The sequence below is a fragment of the Punica granatum genome, chromosome 5, assembly GCF_007655135.1.
Source record: "Punica granatum isolate Tunisia-2019 chromosome 5, ASM765513v2, whole genome shotgun sequence".
NCBI lineage: Eukaryota > Viridiplantae > Streptophyta > Magnoliopsida > Myrtales > Lythraceae > Punica > Punica granatum.
This window is the reverse complement of record NC_045131.1, coordinates 23,268,868-23,287,057: the sequence shown is the minus strand read 5'-3', so window position 1 is coordinate 23,287,057 and position 18,190 is coordinate 23,268,868. Positions and strand designations below refer to the sequence as shown.

Below are 18,190 nucleotides of genomic sequence, written 5' to 3'. Positions count from 1 at the left end.
TTGTTATTATTTTTTGGGAAATTTTTATATAAAAAAGATAATCTTTTTTGGTGTCCTTTCTTTCTATTATATGTGGTTTCATCTTTTCATGCATTTATTTTAATTATGTAATAATTATATATATTTCAAAAATAATTTGCTTCTTAAGAATCATAAAAATATCAAAAAATTATTTAAAATTACACACAATAATCTTGGAATAATAATCTTTGATGAACTTGGCCTAATTAACTTATTTAGTTTTTTTTAAAATTTCTCTTAAAATTTTATTTTTACATTTTTATACTCAATTTCTCATATATTTAAATTTAGTCCTATATATGATCAATTAATTGATTTTCAATATATGTTATATAATAATATTCAATAAAATATTTTATTGTTACATAATTATAAATTTATCATTTTTTCGGTAGGATATGAACTTATCATTTTAACCCCACTAACTATAACCTTATTCAATGCAAAGTGCAGTCAATTTTACTTTATATATATATATATATATATGTGTGTGTGTGTGTGTGTGGATGGATTGGAAGGAGAATATTTTACCCCATTTTCCACCTTTTCCCTTTTTGTAATATAGATTAGATATAGATTGGATGTAGATGTAGATAAATCAAAAAGGCAAGGTTCCACTATCCGACAATCTGATGGACCGGCCCAGTTCAGTTCCAATTTGTAAATATACGGGCCAGGATCGGGCCAGCAGTCAAAGCCCAAGTGGGGCCCGTCAATCTCGGCCCACGATTCAGTCTGGCTTGTTCAGCAGGCAAAGTCAGTCACTGTTTTCTTCTTCTTCTTCTTCTTCTTCCCCGGACTCGTCTCCTTCTGTCAGCTCGTCCGATCGCTCAGACTATTGCCTTGTAATTTCAAACAGATGGATCATCAAGAGCAGCGCGATGGCAAGCTACCGAGCTCCGAAGATGATTCAGAGAGAACCCTGTACGGAATCTCTATGATCCTGCATTTTTGTATTTACTTCCTCACTCCAGCTCCCCCCGATATTGCCCCGTCCGTATAGCTTTTAGGGTTTAGTTTTTATCGAATTGGGCTGGCGGCCGCAAACTAACACACCCCTTTGTGTTGCTGTCTAGGTATCCGTACGTTACCGGGACCTCGGTGTTGGCAATCAAGTACAAAGATGGGATTTTGATGGTCGCTGATATGGGAGGTTAGTTTCTCGTCTTGCATAGCCCTTTCCCTATCGGGAACGACGCCGGAGATTCGATAGTCTGTTCTCGCTTTTCCTTTGTTTTGTGATCGTGTTTGAAATCGTACTCGTGATTTAGTAATTGTGTACCGGAATTTCCGAGCGCTAGGAATTCGGGTGACAATGAGTAACAAAACGAAACTTCTTTAAACTGTGAACGAGTTTCAACATCGGATTAAAACAGCAAGAGTTTAAAAATTAAAATAGCTTAGTACGTAACTAAGATAGCGGAAGAGCCGCGGTTATGATGTTGCCTAGTTGGTGCCAGTAGTTGCCCCCTGGTACGGTTCCATGATCGAGCAACCTATGCTTCCATAGAACTGCACTAGTCGACCTGCTAATTCAAACCTTAGAACTTGCAAAAGAGACCTGGAGAATGCCTCTTGTCTAAAGTTATAGCTCTACGGATTAAAACATCTTTCTTAGCCATTTACCGGAGAAAGGCTTGAGGCCGATTTGGTGTCGTAGCTTCTCAAGCGGTACATTTGTGTTACTGTATGAACAGCTTGCACTTTTTCATTTGGAACTTTACTTCATTCTGCTATCTTTTCTGTAGTTTGTTTCACCAAGCCTCCGGTTTCCATCACTCAACGCAACCTCTGAAGATTTCGTGTTTATTGCTTGTCTCCTCCTCCTCTGAGTCACGAGAATGTTTTCTTCACTGACAGGTTCATATGGATCCACCTTGCGGTACAAGAGTGTGGAACGGATCAAGCCCATAGGAAAACATTCTCTTCTGGGTGCAAGTGGAGAACTAAGCGACTTTCAGGAAATTCTACGTTATCTAGATGAACTCATGTAAGTAACTCATGGCTACATTTATTGGCCGAGATAGGATAGGATTTGCGAGTTGAATAAGAGATGATTTGAGACCAGGGGACAGGTAATGACCTGGTTTGGTGTCTAGAGAGCAGTCAGGCCACCAAGCTATACTGTTGCGGGTAGATCCAAATGACCATACTAATCATGCAGTTAACTATTAAACATTAAAAATTATTTATTTGTTTATTTGAATTAAGAAAAGAAGGCATGATTCCCAAGAAAGGAAAAATGGCGCCCAGCCTATATTACTCTGGCAAGCCCTTATGCTAGTCTATTCAGCCCCAGTAACGGGGCTCAGCTGGAATGCTTGGGCAAGAGCTCATCATTGTTTACTTATCGTTGCTAACAGGATTTCTTATTCCTCTACATCTTCTTCCATAAGTCAAAAGGATTCATCTGGTACAGGCCATTGAAATCTTGTGATAGGTCAAATAATTTATCCTGTGTTGGTTCTTGTCCCTGCTATTAAATGAAGCATATATAACCTTGAATGCAATTGGATTACGATGTGTTTTCAATGCTCCCCTATTTAATTTTTAGCTAGAAGCTGCTTATACTTCCATCTAACTTGGTTTGTTTTGGTTTGCTGGTTAAATGCAGCCTTTATGACAACATGTGGGATGATGGGAACTCCTTGGGGCCTAAAGAGGTGTTTAACTATCTGACAAGGGTGATGTATAACAGGCGCAATAAGTTCAACCCCTTATGGAACTCACTGGTCCTTGGTGGAGTGAAAAATGGACAAAAATACCTTGGCATGGTAAGTAGGCTTGACATACTCCTAAGCCACCCCGAACAGGAATGCAACACAAATCTATACCCTAGAGGCGGGTCAACCTTAGTATCAGGCTGCAGCTTGACTCCAGTTACAAAACTCAAATTGAAACTTCGAGCTTGGTTGAATATTATTTTTCTCTAAGCTCGAGCCATGGCTTGAATTGATTTTTGGTAAGCTAGTGCTTGATTTGCCATGACTTGGTTTTTCCATCAGAAACAATGAAAAGATTCGTAACTTATACTTTATAAAAGCTCATGATAGATTTGCTGCAGCTTGGGCCTGAGTTAAGCTTGGGACTAAAATAACCTTGGAAATGGGTATATATGGGATTTAATTATCTTACCTCCGTTTGGATCGCAAAATGAGAGAAAGGGAGGGGAAGGAAGGGCGAATTTTCTATGGGATTCTTCATAATGAACACCGCTTCCCCTGCATTTCCTTTCCTTCCATTTCCCTTGATCCAAACAAAGAAGCTCTATTAGGCTCGTGAGCATCTCAACCTGAGTATTACTCTCCTGTCGGCTCAGTCAATTGAAAAGCTTGGCTTGCTGTCTACTTAAGATCGAAAAGTATTTGAGTTTGGGTGTGCATCAGACTTAAGCCAAGTCAAATGATCAATTCACTTGCTACTTGTATGTAACCTCATCTATCTGTCTCACATTTTACATAGGTTAGCATGATTGGTGTTCATTTTGAGGACAATCATGTAGCCACTGGGTTTGGCAACCACCTCGCACGGCCTATTTTTCGTGAGGAGTGGCATGAAAACATGAGCTTCGAAGATGGTGTCAAGTTACTGGAGAAATGCATGAAAGTGCTGCTCTATCGTGACAGATCTGCAGTCAACAAGCTTCAGGTGGGCTCCATCTCTTCTGGCACATAATTCGATTGTATTGTTTTTTCACATTGCATGTGTGAAGGTGGACAATTTGTGACTGAAGCACATAATATGCATAAATCTTTAACCGCAGATGGCAAAAATTACTGAAGAAGGTGTGACTACATATAAGCCCTACTCCTTGAGGACTCACTGGGGATATTCAGCTTTCGAGAACCCGACGGTCGGTGCTGAAGGTTCATGGTAAAGACCATCCCTCTAGAAATGCGGGTTTGCTATTGTAGGATCTTAATGCATGCCCTAGCAAAGAACTGCGAACATTCTGTTGCCTGTTTTATATAGAACCTCTGACCTTTCTTCTTGTGTTGGTGTTATTTTCTGAGGAAGATCTATTGGAACTGGAATTGGAGTTGTTAATGTTCGACGGGTGCTTTCCTTTTTGTTGGAATCTCCTTAAATTTGTTTTGATTACAACTCCAGTGCTGTGCATATACTTTGGCCTAGTAAAGACAGGGTTGAAACTATGCAAAAGCTTTCTCAGCGATTAGTTTCACACTCGACTGATCGAAGTCTGGAATGTACACAGCTCTTTTTGGGGATGCCTCTCTCTCTGGTCTCCCTCTAATCTTCCCTGGGCAGAACTCGGTGTGCTCATCTCTTGTCAGTTGGGCTCCAGCCCGTCATACCCATGAAATTAGGTCGCCATAACTAGCTCCTGTATGCTTGCAGCTACGTCCCACCATTTTAAAGAAATTCTGTCGTGTTCATAGTCATATGTTATAGAGGTGCATAACATTCGTAAAATCATGTATGACCATTAGTGCATTGAGAAATGAAAGATGTTTCTTAAAGAATAAGTTTGTAGGGAAGAACGAACAATTGCCGAGTCAGTTGCGAGACTACTAAAGCAAAATCTGTTGCGTGACATCGGGGTAACAAGTCAAAATCTGTCCTGCTTATTTGGGGTGTTGACGAGTACCGGATATACCTAGAATCGGTAAGAATATGCCCATTAGAGTAGAGGTCCAGGTGGATCTAACTAATAATAGGGTAGGATTCGGATAATAATTTAAGGACCCTGTACTTGGACTGTGTTTCTTTTTTGTTTTATATTTTACTCATATTCGATAAATATAATAAAGATTGAATAAAAAAGAAAAAGAAAAATTCAATTCCAATGTCTAAATCACGAATCTCTAATCTTTGGTCTTCCCCCACTCGTTGAGACCAGTTTTATTGTCAACGTTCAGTTTTATTATGTTATTATTTTGGACAATGTGAGTAAGATCTTTTTCGATTTTATTTATTTTAATTATTGTACATAATGAAAAAATAAAATATAGGTTCCTCTAAAATATCCGAAAGGTTTGGTATCATATAGGGTCCGGTTCCAAGTCCTAGAATGGTAAGGTTTGATTCTAAAATTTTGGAACCGCTTACCTACAGATAGAGATCGAAAAAAAATAAATGAAGAAATTTATTATTAAAAAATTAATTGTAATAATGATTAGGAAAAAGTATATAAGGTAATTTATTATTAAATAAGAGAAATATATATATATATATATATATATATGTGAGGTCATATGGCCTCAGAACACTAGTGTATTTGATTTTAGAGTTGAGTTGAGTTGAGTTTTGATTTTAATTGGGTTATAATGATTGTGTTGTTGAATTATGAGAAAAAGTGAAAAAATAATGAATAGTTGAAAGAATTTAGTATTAAAAATTGAATTGAGTATAATAGAGTTGTATGTGAATTTATGTATGGTGCCCACCTTTTTGACTTTGAAGAGTTGATTTTTATTGTATAGTGAGTAGAGTTAAAATTAGAGTTAAAATCTTAAAATTTGATTGCGAAACCAAACAGAGTTGTTTCTGAATAAAATTTTCTCGATTTATTTTATTTTATTTATATTTTTTAATTTAATTATTTTATGTAATAAAATTATTAACAAAATCTTCCGAAATTTAAAAAAATCTTCCGAAATTAAACAAAATCTTCCGAAATTAATTATTTTAAGTTATAAAATTATCAACGAAATATTCTGAAATTATTTATCCAAAATATCTTTTGAAAATTAGAATCTTACGAAATTTTAAAGAAAATCAAATTACATTTTTTTTTATAGAATCTTGCGGAATCGGCCTTGCTACCCAGCCGTGACCCTCCTGTACATATTGTAAATGCCCAACCCCACACAATGAAAGAAGCGCTCGTGCTGGTGCTGCGGGGTGTGTGTGTGTGTGTATTATTTTAACAATTATACTTAAATAATATAATATATGCCGGAATTAGTTAGCGTAACGTATTATTCTAAAGATGGAAAACTCTATCATGTACATAATTGAAAGTAAAAGGATGGAGAAAATATCGTATTAAAATATAAAGATTAGTTAACAAAATAAGGAGTTAATTTCTTATATATAGTGACGGGGATAGAGCGCTACAAATAAAAACTTTTGAAGATATATATAAAGTTGTTTTATCATTCTTGCAATAGTGCGGCCAAAGTAGTGTCTTCGTTTAAGATCAAGCGCTCCCCCTGATGCAAAACCTACAAGAAAATCATAGGTACGCATTTTCAACTTGCAACTATACAATCTCTTATGTACGAGAATCATATTTTGGGTTGAATTCTTTTAGAAATATTATTGTTCCATGTTGAGCTCCAAAATTCTGTGATATATGCTATTGAGTTTGTGGTTGTAATCTTACTTGCAAGCTAGAATTGTTCCATCACCTTAGGGTAGTACAGCATATGATGAGATTTAAATTTTGTTAGCAACAATGAAAAGGCATCATTAAATCTTTTTTTATTTAAAAAAAATTAGTGTAAATTTTGATTTTTACACATAGAGGGTTTTGTTTTTTTTTTAATCACATGATTCGATGAGGCACCGTATGCTAACTATCCTTTTATTATTAGCAACTGGGTATAGCTTCATGGTTTATTTGATTGAAATGAAGTCAAATTAAGACGCTGAAACATGAAAGGATATGTCTTGCTCTGGTAGGGTCTTCAGTGGGCAGAGGATTGTTGAGTTGGTGTAAATTTTGATTTTTACATGGAGTTTTCAGCAGTAGATTTGAATTTACATAGGCTTTCTGAACAAATTATCTCCGCATTGTCACATCTGGTAGTCCCCCACCCTTACCCTTCCATCATCAATCAACTCTCTTTTGATATTATATGTTGGGCTCGGTTTATAGTGTTTCCCCTGCCTGGGAATGTTATTAAGCAAGTTGTTTTTACTTGATATATGCCATTGAGTTTGTGATTGTAATCTTACTTAGAAGCTAGAATTGTTCCATCAACTTCGTGTAGTACAGTATATGATGAGATTTAAATTTTGTTATCAACAATGAAAAAACATCCTTAAACCTTTTTTATTTTAATTTGAAACTTTTATATTTAATTTTTATTTTTTATTTTTTATTTTTATTTTTTATTTTTCAGGATGTCTTATAATTTATTGAAAGAGCTAGCACCCAAGAAAGATTCATGGAAAATAAAAGTCAGAGTGATAAAATTATGGGAAGATATGAACGCAAATAGTAACGATTTAATTAGCATGGATATGATTCTTCTAGACGAAGAAGTGAAGTTTCTTATTAATTGTTATATTTATAATGAATGAGGAAAAGTAAATTGTATTTTTAATTTTTGGTTTTGATAGAATAACTCAATTCATGCAACTGTGCGAAAATATCAAGTGGATAAACTTAAAAGCCAATTAGATAAAGGATCTGTATATGCTATTGAGAATTTCGAAGTACCAACAGCTTCTGCTCAATATCACCCAGTTATGGTTTATTTGAATTTGAAGATCACATTTTTTGTAATGACATATGTACATAAATTCATACTTTTTTTTATTATTAATTGCAATATTTTTTTTATGGAACTATCCCATGCTCCATGACTTATATAAAAAAAATAATGATTATATTGTTGAATTGAGAGAAGAATAGACTGGACTGGACTGGAGGGTAATGGAGTTGGAGTAGAATCTATACATATATATATGTAATAATAAAGTCCCAAATGAAATTTTCACACTATCACATCATAAAAAATATAAAATAGAGCTTCGCCGCTTTGCCACATCATTGTTTATATACAAGGAAATACTAATATTTTTATTAAAGAAATATGTACGACTTCCATATCAGCAATCTGATATTTCTTTTATGATTGCCCTCTCGAAACAGTGTGCTTAGCTATATAAGGAGAACCTCTCCTTGATGTCACGCGTCCTTCGCCCTTACAATTAAAAAATATAAAAAAATATTAACTATTTCAGATATTGACTAATTGGACCGAACTTGACCATGTCAGGACTGGGCCTTATTATTGGATGGACTTGACATGGAAGTTCAATAGGAAATTCAATATATAGTGGATATTGAAAGCATTTTGAAAGAAGATACACATGAAACGGTACAACACTTTCGACAGTTCTGCATTTCAAAGTACAGCATGACATCTATATCATCGCATGTAAGAAGTAGAAAATATATAAGTATAAATGTAGAGTCAATTTATTTATATATATAAATGTCGTTTCAATATATAAGAAAGTATAACGTTTGCACGTAAAGAGTAGAATATCTAAATACAAAGGTAGTTGAATATTTAATGAATAGATATGAAATTTGCTTATTTATTTATTAATGAAATAATTTTTATGACCTTTCCGAGCTTGATATATATATATATATATATATATATATATATAGTTGTATACTATGTGCATATTTATGCAGCACCAACACAATACCCTATATCAGTTTGGTTGTTTCACGAGGATTCATGAGGTTTTCCCTTTACTACTACCAAATTTATTCATAGGGCCGTTCCATAGAATTAGAATTTGATTATTTTTATATGCTATTGCGATCGCCTTAACTGCTATGAGTTGACAATGCTAATTATTAACATTTAAATAGTTGCTTTGCTCCCATTTTATTGTTGGTTTGGAAAATTTTTGTTCTTCAGAAGAGTTGTGATCATATGTTTTGATTTTTAAAAAATTAAACGGGTTTTCTCCTAGTTTAACTCCGGAATCAAATGGAGTCTAGTATTCCTCACTCTCCTCATAATCAATAGTAATTGTATAACTTTACATTATCAGAAAATATAAATAATTAATAATAAAAAAATAGAAATAAATATCTGCTGTAATTTTTTAAGAATACGAACAACATATGTAGGTCCCCTTTGGTTCAGAGTATGCAAATAGAAATGGATTGAGGTGGGATGGGATAGAATCGAAAATGGAATTATAAGTTTTCATTTATGTCATGTTTAATAAGGAATCAATATGCAATTCCATATGTTTCTATTTGGTTCATTTGCCTACGGAATCGAAATCAAATTTCAATATATGTAATTATTCGTAGTATTTCAAGTAATAATTAATAATTATTTATATAACGTATCTTGAAATTGTTGAGTGTGTTTGTGCAATTGCTGATACACGAAATACCCCCATCAATTAATATGCCGACCATATTTGTTGATCTTGAGAACCAATAGTCTTTCTATCGATTGTTGTGCATGGACCATTTACAAAATTTCTTTTCATTTTCTAATCGAACTTTCAGCCCAAAATTAAATTAGAAAAAATAGAGTAAATTAATTTTGATTCCCCCTTCTTTATTCCCAGGGGGACCTCAGGGAATGAGTGATTCCCCAAAATGGGGAAATCGATTCCCTTGTACAACCAAATACCTTTAATCGGAATATAGTAGATATATCATGAAAAGACATCATGCAAGAGTAGTGGTCTATAAAAAGCTGAAGCAAATAAAAGATATATGTAAATTGAATTTTCAATTCCACTATTCATACCAATACGAATTAGTTCAAACGATTCGGCGCTTATTTCCCTTAAGTAAGGTCCCTGATTAGAGTCTTATAAATGGAAAAAAAAAATGCATGTTAGGAGAATATATTCTTTAATGGGCTAACCCAGCTCGATTAGTCATGGGTCCATTGGGTTTGTAGATATCATAGTGGACATCGAAAAAATTATACTATTTATAAGATTTTCAATGCATTGAATTAGAAAAAGCATATCGTATTTCGATGAGTTTTTAAATAATTGAGAAGATTTTTAAATTTTTGAAAAAGTTCAAAATTATATATCATTATGTACAGATAATAAGGACGCATGATAAGAGTTCATTGCATATGATACGTTTGTAAAATTTCATTGGACTTATAAGCGATTGAACCAATTTCTAACTCAAAAACTCGAGCTGATAGGCAGTGAAACCCAATCGCTTATAAAGCCATACTTTTCTATTTGATTTTTCCATGTGGAATTAAACTCTTAACACCACCCTCACAAGGCAACATGTGCTTTTTCCGTTTTACCCACACGTGCCACATGGATCTGAAGAACCCGTCCTCAAGAACTGACTATGGTTGCACTTCTGGTTGCCCACACAAAGAGATATTAAACTTGGTGTGGTGTGAGCCCATACGAGCGTGCAAAAGTATTACTTACTCTAATACCATGCGAAAAACCCATTAGGCCTATATATGATCACGCCCATTTTCAATCCAAAAGTTCAAGCCGTTAAATGATGAAATCTAAACCACACATAAACCCTTAGTTTGGTAATTGATTTTCCAATGTGGGATTTTTTTTTCTAACTCCTCAACATCTACTCTTACATGCAGCCCGTGGCTTTTTCTTTTTCACTTGCCTATATGTTGTCACGTGCCCCTTAACACCCACTCTCAATAACTGGCTTCAAGACCGGCTTTTTTTGTGCTCAAGCAACTAACACGAGTTGCTCTTTTGGTTACTTTTGAAATACTAGGCTTGGTGTGGTGCGAGCATGCACAAACATGTAGAACTGTAGTTCTAATACCATATTAAAATTCCGTTGGGCTCATATGGATTTTGGCCCATATTCAATTAAAATTTTAAGATGTTAATTAGTGGTTTAACTGAAAATTTGAAAAGATAAATACACAATTCTCCCTATTCGACATAGTCCAAAGAATGATTAACCACGAGCTGAAAGAGTTTTAAAATTGCAGCCTTTCATAAGCGCTTGCTGGCTTTTCCATATTATAATAGATGTATTCCTATACAGTCCAAACTCTCTCTCAAGTATTATGCATCAAAATTTGGATATTTTCAGAAGAGGAATAAGAATACTTTCGTTGTCTTTACAGATATTCATTGAAAAATAAAATTACAAAAAGCAATAAACTCTTTTCTTTCAGCCTTTTTCTCTTTAAAGAATGAAATGATCTCCCAACCGTATATCTCATTTACATACTGAATTATCATTTATGTGCATTGTGGTTTTCATATATTTACGTTAAACAATCTATATATAGATAATTAAAACAGACTACCCGAACTTGTGTGATGAGGTACCATTGTTCACGCAATGTGAACCGGCCACGTAGGCTTTTTAGTCAATTTTGCATCGTGTGATTGATTCACTCTTTGAATTCCTACATATTTTTACTTATATCTCCTGTTTGAAGTGAAGGATCGAAATTAATACGATCTCCTAATTTATTCTCCCCTTTCCCTCTCCCCCTTTCCCTCTCCCCAGCCACCTCTCTCTCCCTCTACAGACTCTTGAGAATTTCGGATCAAGTACTTGGGAGTCTTCACTAATCAAGTGTAGGCTGCAGTAAGTATTGACAGGAACATTTCTCTAGATTCTCATTTCTTGAGCTTTAAGTCAAACCTAAGTTGTCTAAAGCATCGTGGACCATCATTTATAACAACGTACTCCAAAAGGGGCCCGCACGATGTCGCGGATCCCTATAAAAGTTCTCTGTCAACAATATTTTTATATGATAAAAGGGCGAGAAATGATATAAGTAATATTGAAAAGTATAAAATATTAACAAATTGTTATCGTGTGACTTATTATTAAAATTGATATAACACTTTAAATTGATAATTGTCTTAGTTTAATAAACATATAGACGTAGGAAAAAAATGAGAAGCTTCATTAGATGATATGATAAGAAAAGTATAAACAAGTAAAAGTTTGTATGAAATATTAAATATAGTGATTAAATAATATCTACATAGAAAGGAGAAAATTATATGTAAAAGATATAATTAATTTTGTGAAGATTAAAATATTAATTCATGCTTTATAGATATAATTATATCATATCTATTATCTCATACTTTTTTATATGTTATTATTATAACTTGTTTTTATTGCAATATATTTCATTTGATCCCCATATCTTTTTGACACACAATATTAGGCTAGGATGCGCTAGAATATTATGAGGATTCTTTTATTTAGAAATAAAAAGCAAAAAATTTATAGGATTCATTATAGTGTTGAAAAGATGCACCATATTATAAAAGTACAACAAACCTATAAATATAAAATATTATCATTATTGTAATTTTTTTAAGTATAAATTTAAATGAAAATTATAATATTAATTTATCTCGAAAAGCATACATGAATATGGGAGGAAAGATCCAAATCCATCTTAAAAGTATATGTAATGAATATAAAAAAGGACACGAATGCAGAAATATATAAAAGTTTAATTGGAAGAAATTCTCATTTGAATTAGCTTAAAAAATCATTGAGAACACCTTTAATTTTAAGTGATCTTCAAAATCAATTAAAGCATCTTGACCATGACCAACTCAAGCGAGAATTGTAGACATGCTTGAGTAACCTTGCATTTCATAAAAAAAAAGTTCGAAGTCATGATAAAAACTAATTAAATTGGTGGCGACTTGAAATAAAATTTTTCTATATAGGTAAATAAAATAATTAGAATATAAAAATTTAAAATATATATGGGTTAATAAAAAATTTATAAACTATTACTAATATATATATATATATATGGATTGATCAAGAAAATAACTCTATCAAAAAATATAATATATATATATATATATATAAGTCTTAATGAGATTATAAACTAGTACGAAGAAATCAAGATAAAAAAAAATGCAAAAATTGATAGCTTGACATATATCCATGTGAAACAAGAGTTTTAGTTTGATTTACAAGCAAAGGGTTCGCGTCATGCCGCCGATCTCCAAAAAAGATCTCAATCACTAATATTTTCATATGATAGAAGTGAGAAAAATGATATTAGTAACATTGGAAAGTACGAAATATTAATAAATTAACATTGCTTTTCTTATTTTAAAATTGATATAAGACTCTAGATTCGAAATTATCTTAGTTTAATAAACATATAGACGTGAAGAAAAAATGAGAAACTTAATTACATAACATGATAAGAAAGTACGAAATTGAAAAGTTTATATGAATATTAAATATAAAGATATAATTAATTTTATAAAAATGTAAATATTAATTCATGGTTTGTAGATATACCTATAACATATCTATTTGTATTACACATAAAATTGCCACTATATTTTTTAGCATACAATTCTACTTAATTCCTCTGCATTAAGTGTCTCGTATTTTTTCATATGTTACTATTGTAGCTTGTCTTACTACAATATGTTTCATTTGACCCTGATATCTTTTTGATTTTATTCCCTATTCTTTTAAGTGGTAGATGTTTCATACTTTCTTATAGATAACCCGTACATATATTTCAAAAGCTATTATTGTACAGGTTCCAAGCTTAACATTAGGCTACTTCGTGGAAAAACTTATGATTTTTCATCGTTCTTAAGATCCCATAGAAGTCAGTTAGAGCAGATTTAACTTATCAACTGAGCGTACAGTTAAAAGACAGAACCCGCGGAAGGCAAATGAAGTTATTCAAGTCAAATGATGCCATATCTCCAAAAGAGATGAGTATAACAAAAATTGCATTTTCCATGATCAAAGATGGTATATTAATTGTTCGCATGACAGTACGGTGAATACCTGTTGCTGAAATTACAAAGATGGAAATAGAAGATGAGATGTATCCAATGAAATAAGAAGCGTTACAAACGAACTAGTAGAATTTATGCTTCTTTTCTTCGCTTTCTTGCCTAGTTGGACATATCCAATCAGATTTTCAGAAGGGAACTACGTTCTTTGAGAAAGCCAAGAGAGTAGAAAAATTCATGTCATCCTGAGCTAGACCTACATATCTCAGAATATGTTTTGTGCTTTATCGAGCCCTGAAGTTCTGACTCAAGTACTCTCTTGCTAGTTGCCTGATGTTCTAAACTCTGACTCTCACGGTCACATAAGTAATTTATTGAGGCTTAAGTTAGACGTCAGTTTCTATTGACATTATCGTACATGATTAATAATAATAGATAAACTCATCCAGCAATTTTTTTTTTTAAAAAAGAAGATAAACTTGACATACTAGTTACCGAGCTGTATCCTTCTTGGATCAGACGCAACATATGAAATCCAAATCGAACCGAATGGCATAACATATTCGATTAAAAGAAAGGGGTAACAGAACAAAATCCGACAATAAAACGGCTTAGCTCATGGTGCCATCCTCATTCTGTTCTCATTGTGTCAAATACTAGTGCAGCTTCTCCCTGATCAGGTGCGGCTTCAAACTGAGCCCCAACCATATATTTTTCTCCTTGTCAGGCGATAAGGCCTGAGCTAAATGGTTTTTCTATATCGAAATTGAGCTACCAAATCACGGATAGAGTCATCCTGCAGTTGTAAACTACGTTTTTCCCCTTCTTTTTATGCACTTTCTTCTAGCTAGCCTATTATCATTTGTAAAATTACTTTCCGAGAATTCATTTTTTGTGGAATTTATTTTCCTCGTGAGCTTAATTTCCTTGAAACAAGCGGAGGGTTAATGTGTTGCCGCCGGCTTTATGAAACGAACACACAAAAATGGCTATTAGCTCCCGGTTTGGTAACACAATGAGCCAGGAGAATGCCTTTTCAAGCTTCATTTGCTTGTTAGAGCATAGTTTCCAAAACTGATTTTCTTTTTGCAGTCAAGTTCTCTCATACTGTTTTGTGATATTAAAAGGCCACGCCATCAACCGATTCGCTCACAATTGCATTTAAAACTTCAACATTACCATCTACTGGATTACCAGTACAAGATTAGGCGATTGAACTGATGAGGTCGACTAATCAGATTGAAAGGCAGAACCTTCTTCAAATTGTAAAAAAACTGAAGGCTTACGGGAAAGAGAATTGCAGTAGAACTTGGATGCAGAATATACAAGGAGATATGACTAAAACACCTATCGGATTTACAAGAAATAGCATTCTTTTCAGACATTAGTTTCTATTATGACATTATCGTACATGATTAATAATAATGGATACTCATCCAGCAAATAAAAGAAAAAAAAAGAAGATAAAAAGATAAACTGGAGATACTAGTTACCAAGCTGTATCCTTCTTGGATCAGACGCAACATATGAAATCCAAATCGAACCGAATGGCATAACATATTTGATTAAAAGAAAGGGGTAACAGAACAAAATCCGAGAATAAAAGGGCCTAGCTCATGGTGCCATCCTCATTCTGTTCTCATTGTGTCAATACTAGTGCAGCTTCTCCCTGATCAGGTGCGGCTTCAAACAGAGCCCCAGCCATATATTTTTCTCCTTGTCGGGCGATAAGGCCTGTGCTAAATGGTTTTTCTATATCGAAATTGAGCTACCAAATCACGGATAGAGTCATCCTGCAGTTGTAAACTACGTTTTTCCCCTTCTTTTTATGCACTTTCTTCTAGCTAGCTTATTATCTCTTGGACAATTACTTTCCGAGAATTCATTTTCTGTGGATTTTATTTTCATTGAATCAAACGGAGGCTTAATGTGTTGCCACATGCTTTATGGAACGAACACACAAAAATGGCGATTAGTTCCTGGTTTGGTAATACAATGAGCCAGGAGAATGCCTTTTCCTACTTCATTTGCTTGTTAAGAGTTTAGTTTCCGAAACTGATTTTCCTTTTGCAGTAAAGTTCTCTTATACTGTTTTATGATATTGAAAGGCCATGCCATCGACCGATTCGCTCACAATTGCATGTAAAATTTTCAACGTTACCATCTACTGGATTACCAGTACAAGATTAGGCGATTGAACTGATGAGGTCGACTAATCAGAATGAAAGGCAGAACCCTCTTCAAATTGTAAAAAAAAAAATACTGAAGGCTTACGGTAAAGAGAATTGCAGTAGAACTTGGATGCAGAATATACAAGGAGATATGACTAAAACACCTATCGGATTTACAAGAAATAGCATTCTTTTCAGACATCTGATATTCCGGAAATTAAAAGATCAACATAAGTGTCGAGCATGGAAGTTATCCCAATGGAGATGCGACCCGAACAGAAGACCGGAACATCTCCACTGCATAGGAGCTTCTAATCCAAACAGCACCGAACAAAACCTGAACAGAGCCATACCCTCAGTGTTGTCTGTGAATGGCTTCCGGCTCCCAATCAGCTTGAAAAATGTTTGAAGGGTGAGGAGGCTGTCGGACCCAGCCTGATGGCTCTTACCAGCGATTCGATCAACATTGAGGGACTTCGCGACCCGCTCTAGGCCCCCGTAAAGGCCGTCACAAGATTTGATCATGTGCTTCACGTCGTAAATGCAGAACCCGAAGAAGCGTTTCAACAATCTCAGAAAATCGAGCATGTGGGTCGGAAGGGGTTGCCGGGTCAGCATCTTGATCATGAACCCGAAGTCGTAGGACCCGTGAAAAGTGACCCAACTAATGGGACGGCCACCACCGATGAGGCCAGAGAGGAATAGCTGCCTCACGAAGTCGCGGGACGAGATACCCATCTCCCTGTTCTTCGAGAAATCAATGCCCTGGGATTTCAACAGGTTGATCGACTCCTCATTATATGCATTGGTCTCGATGTCAAAATCCTGGAAATTGAACTGCCACACATAGGAAAACGGAGTGCCGAAGTGAGGAAGCCGGCCGCAGGAGTCGGAGAGGGCGAGACCCACTTGAATGATCTCGAGGGCGTCAATGTTCGACTTCATCAGCTCGTAGGTCTCCGCAGGAGGGAGGTGGGCGATCAGGTGGCCGTCGACTTGGGACTTGAAGATGTGACCTGGGAACTCTGTGTCGATAGCAGCGATTCTGCAACCGGGGAGGGCCACACGTATCAAGGCGAACTCTTTCTCCAGGTTATGCGCCCAGACCTCTCGGACAATCACAGGTCTCGCAATCTCCATGGCGATGGATCGATAATCGGAAAGAGAAAAGGGGGAGTAATCGGAGAATGAAAACAGAGCGCGGTGAGTGATCGGAGAATGAAACAGAACGCGGTGAGCGAGTGAGTGACTTGACTCTTGAAATATTTCCTAATTCAGAAGAAGTAGAGTCCGCGTTAGTTTCTTAATTTGAGAAATAGCTGTAATTATAATTTCCTAATCCGAATCAAAAAAACGGCTAGTTTTCCTTGTTACCTTGGGGTTAAGCTAAAATATCATCAGAGGTACGGTATATCTTTGGGAATCTAGAATTTGATAGCTTACCGCAATATCGATCTCGCAAGCCCTTGAATCTAATCGAATGTCAGTAACTCTTACCCCAAAATACTCTTCGGATAGTTGCTTAATGTCGTGAACTATGATTCCGATCGACATGTATGTATAAATAATAAAGATTAAGTTAGATTTAAATTTTTATCATCACGTGGTCAATAAATAAATTACAGATACTCCTTATACAAATATATATTTAATTTCAGTGCTATTTTTTTCCTAGATTATTTATCAAACTAGATTCTTTTTCAAACTCAGTGCATCTTGGTCTTCAACAAAATGAATCAGTGATGAATATAGTTCCTTGTTATTAACCATTGAATTCCACAATTTGAATGATATATATATATATATATATATATATATGTTCGCATGTAACAATACAAAATTTAATTGCGATTTGAAATATCAATATAAGCGAAATATTCTTTTTGGTTGGGATAAATTGAACATAAAAGAAGATTGCGAAAGTATATTATTTTAAAATAAAATAACGTAAATGTCTGAGCGCGAATCATATGGCTAGTAAGTTGTCATTTAACACACTATACAATCCGAAAATTTGGCATAATTTTGCTAATTTTACTGGTCAGTAAGCGGTGGTGGAAGTGTGGAACTTTAACGGTTTTTGGCGTTTTGATACATGATATGACAAAAGACTAATGCACATTTGAAATCAAAGAGGGTATTGTGCAATGCCTCATGTTTTCACGTGGTAACTAAGAGATTCTAAGTTCAATATTCGGTATGATTACTCGTACTCCTTATTAGCGATTATGATTTATATTTTATTGTACTAAGGCATGAATCTCTCTTGTGAAAAAAAAGAAGAAAAAGACTAGTGCCACATTTGGCTTCTTCTTTTTTTTTCGGTGTGAACTCAAGTATCCGGAAGTCCAATTAAGTCCCGACTAATCCAGTCGAGTTGAGTCGATAAGGGATAAAGTTCTCCCCGCCTGGATATTTTGCATTTATAAGAACTCCAACTCGCGCAAGCACGTTGGTTACACTCATGAAGTCCACCATCTCGGTGCTTTTATTTCATACAAGCATGAAACATTATTCTGCAAATAGAAAACATCTCT

The 18,190-nt window shown here is 34.6% G+C and overlaps 2 protein-coding genes across 2 annotated transcripts; one reads left to right on the top strand and one right to left on the bottom strand.

The window, feature by feature from the left end:
- Positions 1-787: 787 nt before the first annotated feature.
- LOC116207620 (proteasome subunit beta type-4-like) lies at positions 788-4,122 on the top strand. The gene is made up of 6 exons (XM_031540649.1): positions 788-945; positions 1,098-1,174; positions 1,882-2,011; positions 2,636-2,795; positions 3,484-3,669; positions 3,785-4,122. Exons 1-6 carry the CDS (start codon positions 881-883, stop codon positions 3,896-3,898), a joined length of 732 nt encoding a protein of 243 aa, XP_031396509.1. The 5' UTR covers positions 788-880; the 3' UTR covers positions 3,899-4,122.
- An 11,756-nt stretch (positions 4,123-15,878) lies between these two features.
- On the bottom strand, positions 15,879-16,793 carry LOC116209073 (probable CCR4-associated factor 1 homolog 11). The gene has a single exon (XM_031542635.1). It carries the CDS (start codon positions 16,791-16,793, stop codon positions 15,879-15,881), a length of 915 nt encoding a protein of 304 aa, XP_031398495.1.
- Between the last annotated feature and the right edge of the window lie 1,397 nt (positions 16,794-18,190).